The 5,863-nt window shown below is 41.3% G+C and overlaps 1 protein-coding gene across 1 annotated transcript; it reads right to left on the minus strand.

The window, feature by feature from the left end:
- Positions 1-2,609: 2,609 nt before the first annotated feature.
- On the minus strand, positions 2,610-3,554 carry LOC102412000 (olfactory receptor 6-like). The gene has a single exon (XM_006049741.4). The coding sequence runs from the start codon at positions 3,552-3,554 to the stop codon at positions 2,610-2,612; it is 945 nt and encodes a 314-aa protein (XP_006049803.3).
- Positions 3,555-5,863: the final 2,309 nt, after the last annotated feature.

A 5,863-nucleotide genomic window follows, 5' to 3' on the forward strand; every position in this document is an offset into this window, starting at 1 on the left:
CTTTTCATCACATTTACAAATCTTATGTACTGAATTGCTTGATCGAGACACCAATGGGTTGTTAACAAAAGTCTCTCTGAGAGCTATGATCACAGACTCATATACTACTTAACACAGTGGTTAAAAGCTAGATTCTTTGGGTTCAAATAATGGTTTTGATATTTATTATGTACACAATTTCAGGTAACTTATTTAAATATCTCTGTGTATGTTTCACTTTCCTGATATTTAAAATCAAGTATCTAATCATAACTAACTCATGGAGGCATTTTGAGAATAAAATAGACTATCTTGTGTAAAGGGTTAATAAAACCATTTTACATATGCTCGTATTTACTGTTGCTCTCTCATTTCAAGGAATATATTGTCATATACAGTGCATATTAAATACGTTCAAAGATTAAAGATTATATAGTGAAAGTGACAAATAGATTCAAGATATTAGCTCTGATAGAGTGCCTGAAACTAGGGACAGATTTTCATGACATTGTATAGGAGGTGGTGATCAAAACCATCCCCAAGAAAAAGACAACATAAAGGCAAAATGACTGTCTGAGGAGGCCTTACAAATCACTGAGAAAAGAAAAGCAAAAGGCAAAGGAAAAAAGGAAAGATATACCCATCTGAATGCAGCATTCCAAAGAATAGCAAGGAGAGATAAGAAAGCCTTCCTGGGTGAACGATGCAAAGAAATAAAGGAAAACAATAGAATGGAAAAGACTAGAGATCTCTTCAAGAAAACTAGAGATACCAAGGGAACAATCATGCAAAGATGAGCACAACAATGGACAGAAACGGTGTGTAACTGAAAGAAGCAAAAGATGTTAAGAAGAGGTGGCAAGAATACACAGAACTATACAAAAAAGATCTTCATGACCCAGATAACCATGATGATGTGATCACTCACCTAGAGTTAGACATCCTGGAATGTGAAGTCAAGTGGGCCTTAGGAAGCATCACTACGAACAAAACTAGTAGAGGTAATGGAATTCCAGCTGAGCTATTTCAAATCCTGAAAGATGATGCTGTGAAAGTGCTGCACTCAATATGCCAACAAATATGGAAAACTCAGCAGTGGCCACAGGATTGGAGAAGGTCAGTTTTTATTCCAATCCCAAAGAAGGGCTATGTCAAAAAAATGTTTTAACTACCACACAATTGCACTCATTTCACACACTAGCAAAGTAATGCTCAAAATTCTCCAAGCCAGGTCTCAACAGTATGTGAACTAAAAACTTCCAGATGTTCAAGCTGGATTTACAAAAGGCAGAGGAATCAGAGATCAAATTGCCAACATCCATTGAATCATAGACAAAAAAGGGAATTCCAGAAAAACATCTGCTTCATTGACTATGCTAAAGCCTTTGACTATGTGGATCACAACAAACTGTGGAAAATTCTTCAAGAAATGGGAATACCATACCACCTGACCTGCCTCCTGAGAAATCTGTATGCAGTTCAAGAAGCAAGAGTTAGAACTGGACATGGAACAATCAACTGGTTCAAAATTAGGAAAAGGGTACATCAAGGCTGTATATTGTCACCTATTTAATTTATATGCAGAGTACATCCTGTGAAATGCCAGGCAGGATGTAGCACAAGCTGGAATCAAGATTGCTGGGAGAAATATCATAACTTCAGATATGAGGGTGACAACACCCTTGTGGCAGAAAGTGAAGAGAAACTAAAGAGCCTCTGTTGAAAGTGAGAGAGGAGAGTGAAAAAGCTGGCTTAAAACTCAACATTCAAAAACTAAGATGATGGCATCTGGTCCCATCACTTCATGGCAAATATGGGGTAACAACGGAAACAGTGACAGAATTTATTTTCTTGGGCTCCAAAATGATTGCATATGGTGACTGCAGCCACAAAATTAAAAAACACTTGATCCTTGGAAGAAAAGCTATGACAAACCTAGACAGCGTGTTAAAAAGCAGAGATGTTACTTTGCTGACAAATGTCCATCTAGTCAAAGCTATGGTTTTTCCAGTAGTCATGTATGGATGTAAAACTTGGACCATAAAGAGAGCTGAATGACAAATAATTGATGCTTTTGAACTGTGCTGTTGGAAAAGACTCTTGAGAGTCCCTTGGACTGCAAGGATATCAAACCAGTCCATCCTAAAGGAAATCAATCCCAAATATTCATTAGAAGGACTGATGCTGAAGCTGAAGCTCCAATACTTTGGCCACCTTATGCGAATGGCCAACTTATCAGAAAAGACCCTGATGCTGAGAAAGATTGAAGGCAAGAGGAGAAGGGGATGACAGAGGACAAGATGATTTGATGGCATCACCGACTCAGTGGATATGAGTTTGAGCAGCTCCGGGAGATGGTGAAGAATTGGGAGGGAGGCCTGGACTACTGCAGTCCATGGGTCACAAAGAGACAAGATTGAGTGACTAAATAACATCAATGAAAGATTAAAGCAGTAAATAATGTGTTTTGTTTATGTTTTTAATTTTTTCTGACTTCAAATGTTGTGATTACTTTAAGAATCTAGATCTATAGAGCAAGTAAGCATGCACAACCGTTGGAAGTGTTGATTTCCCAATTGGAAGGGAATGACTTCCTTGCTGGATCAGTCTCCTCCTCAAGGCAGCAGGCCTCAGCTGAGCAGGAAGCACTGGCCAACACCCACTGTCTTTTTGATAGCATTCTTGACTTCCTGGTTCCTCAGACAGTAGATGAATGGATTTAACATGGGTGTGAGGACTGCATACACAGCCCAGATTAGTTTGTTGGAGTTAAATGAAGCAATAGCTCTGGGCCGAACATACATGAAAATCATGGCTGTGTAATAAATTATGACTACCGTGAGGTGGGATGCACAGGTGGAGAAGGCCTTCTTCCTTCCCTGGGTGGAGGGTATACGCAGAATGGCGGAGACAATGTAGACATAGGAGAGGATGGTAGTGGCGAGAGGGAAGACAAGAATGACAACAGCCAAAGCAAAGTCCACTAGCTCAGCTGTGGACATGTCTTTGCAGGCCAGTTTGAGGATTGGTGAGATGTCACAGAAAAAGTGGTTCATGACATTGGAGCCACAGAAAGTGACATGTGAAATAAAATAGACCTTGAATACAGAGACCATGAAACCACTCATATAGGAAAAAGCCACCAGCTGCACACAATGACCTGTGGTCATGATGACCGGGTATCTGAGAGGGTGGCAGATGGCCACATAGCGGTCATAGGCCATGGCTGCCAGAAGTACACACTCCGTGCAGGCGAGCGAGATAAAGAAGTACAGCTGGGTCATGCAGCCTGTGAAGGAGATGCGCCGTCTCTGCAGGAGGAATCCATCCAGCATCTTGGGGACGGTGACAGAGACATACCAGACCTCCAGGAAGGACAGGCTACTCAGGAAATAGTACATGGGCTTATGGAGGGAGCCAGTGACCCAGACAGTGAGCATGATGGCAAGATTCTCTACTACCACCAGCAAGTAGACCACCAGGAAGAGGGAGAAGAGCAGGACCTGCAGCCAGGGGGCGGTGGGGAAGCCCACCAGGATGAACTCACTCACCAGAGTGCTGTTTCTCCCCAGCATGACTAAGAGCTCTGAGAGGCAGGAAGTCTTCTATGACAACATCACTAATAAATGACTATGGCATTGAAGAGGAGACCAGTATAAGTTAATAAATCAGTCTTTCCTGGGAATGAGGCTCATAAAATAATCTCTGTTAGTATGAAGTCATTTTCCAATGTGAAGCATGCTTTTCCATCAAAATGTTTTTTATTTGTTATGAAAATACCCCAGAATCAAAGTCCACTCCGGTCTGTAACTTTCCTCACCTGATGAAATATTTGAATGTCACTCTCCATGTCATGCCTAACTCCTTTGTCCATGAACATGGACTGATAGTGTCTCCTTTGCTGGTTTTAGGTCTCTTTACTTAGAAACTCACAGCACAAAGACCTTTTTTTCTGCCTGAAAGGAAATGTGTAGGACAACATGTCAGAACGCTCAAGGAATCAATATTGAAGTGATTTCTTGCTCATAGTCCAATAATCCCCCACAGTTTCTTCAGAGTAGAGTCTGTGGAAATTAAAAATCAATAATAATTCTTGGATAATTCCTTAATGACTCTCTAATTGCTTTTAGATAAAAAAGGAAAGAGTTTTTGTCACTAAACATAGGCTTTCTCTAATTTGACCCCTACCTATTGCCCTAGCCTCATTTCTTTTGACCCTCATAACTGGTATACTACGTTTGAGACATACTCAGCTACTTTCTCCCCAAACTCACTGTGATTGCTCTCACACTTTGCATGACTTTTCCCTCTTATGGCTATGCCCATTCCCCAATCTTTATCTGCTGATTTCAAAGTTCAGGCTTTCATCTAAGGGTCATCTCACCAAATCGAGGTCAAGTGTCTAGGTCAAATGTCTAGTCAACGGCATTTGTTTCCCGTGCACAAACCCCTTACACCTTGACACTTTTCTCTACCACACTGCAGTTTTCCAAAACTCGGGACTCTGTCCTTTATGACGATGAGCAGTGCCTATGACAATGATTTGCAAACATATTAATATTAAACAAACATGAATTAAAAAGTAAACTAATGAATCAATCCCTTGCAGCCTTGAGATGCAAAAGAAATAGGCAAGGTGCAGAGGAATGTGATCTCAGCATCTTTAGCAGCAGGAGACTCTGGTCTATCAGGCTATAGATCTTTGGATACACCCTGGCCTTGCACAACCAGGGTACTTTTATAGCAAGCATATCCACCAGATATAAGAACACTGGATAGAATACTTGGTAGGTCAGGCTCTCTAAATATCTGCCATTACCTCAGGTTCTGGCCCTGAGTGGGAGGAAAGACAGGAAGGAACATGAATGCAGTACATAGAGAGATGGGTCTTATACCATGAGAGGGCAGAACTATTCATGAGCTAGTAAAACTGTTTTAATCTGTATTAAGGAATGAGGGCTTCCCAGGTGGTGTTAGTAGTAAAGAACCCACCTACCAATGCAATAGACATAAGAGATACAGGTTCAATCCCTGGGTCAGGAAGATCCCCTGGAGAAGGAAATGGCAACCCACTCCAGTATTCTTGCCTAGAGAATCCCATGGACAGAGGAGCCTGGTGGGCTACAGCCCATGGGGTCACAAAGAATCAGACAAGACTGAGCAACTTAGCCACCAAGCCAGCAAGCAAGGAATGAGGTCACCACAGATTCACAGCTTGAAAACACATAAATACTATGTATATCCATTAAATGCCTCCCTCTTCCAAAAAGCTGAAGTTAGTCCTATCTTCAAACCATTGATCATTCTTTCTGCCAAATTTTTTGTCAACCGTACTATTCACTTGGCATGTGAAGGATTGGAGGTCAATCAGGGTTTGCCCAGAAACTTCATAGGACTACCTATCTTCTGGCCATGGCTTGTGGAAAGGGACTGAATACTGAGATGCAGAAATACATTTTATTGGCACTACCACCTCCTTTCCAGAGTAGCACACATCAGCAGAACTCAGTGCTTATTGAGTGGGAAGAGACTGCCTCTTACCATCAGCCTGATATCCCTTCATTCACTCCTGATCTAGTTTACTAGTAAGGAGCTCTCTGCCTAGTTCCTCAGTGCCTTTGACCAAATGCTATTTCTGAGGAAAAGGATCAATTTTGAGATCCCCATAGGAAGTTGCACCAATATAGTGGCACCTACTCTCTGGGATGTGTGTAACATTTCACATTTTCATCATCAGCTATACAATTTCTCACACACTCACCTTTGCACACCCGTTAAGAACATTGATTTTAGGGTCAGAGCAAGATTTTAGTATCAGTTTCAGTACCTAGTAGCTGTGTAATACTGCACAGATCACTTATCAAGTATGCACTTTCATACCATC

This window comes from Bubalus bubalis, chromosome 16, assembly GCF_019923935.1.
Source record: "Bubalus bubalis isolate 160015118507 breed Murrah chromosome 16, NDDB_SH_1, whole genome shotgun sequence".
Taxonomy (NCBI): Eukaryota; Metazoa; Chordata; class Mammalia; order Artiodactyla; family Bovidae; genus Bubalus; species Bubalus bubalis.

Coding starts and splice junctions, on each gene's coding strand:
- LOC102412000 (XM_006049741.4), bottom strand. CDS start 3,554: ATGCTGGGGAGAAACAGCACTCTGGTGAGTGAGTTCATCCTGGTGGGC.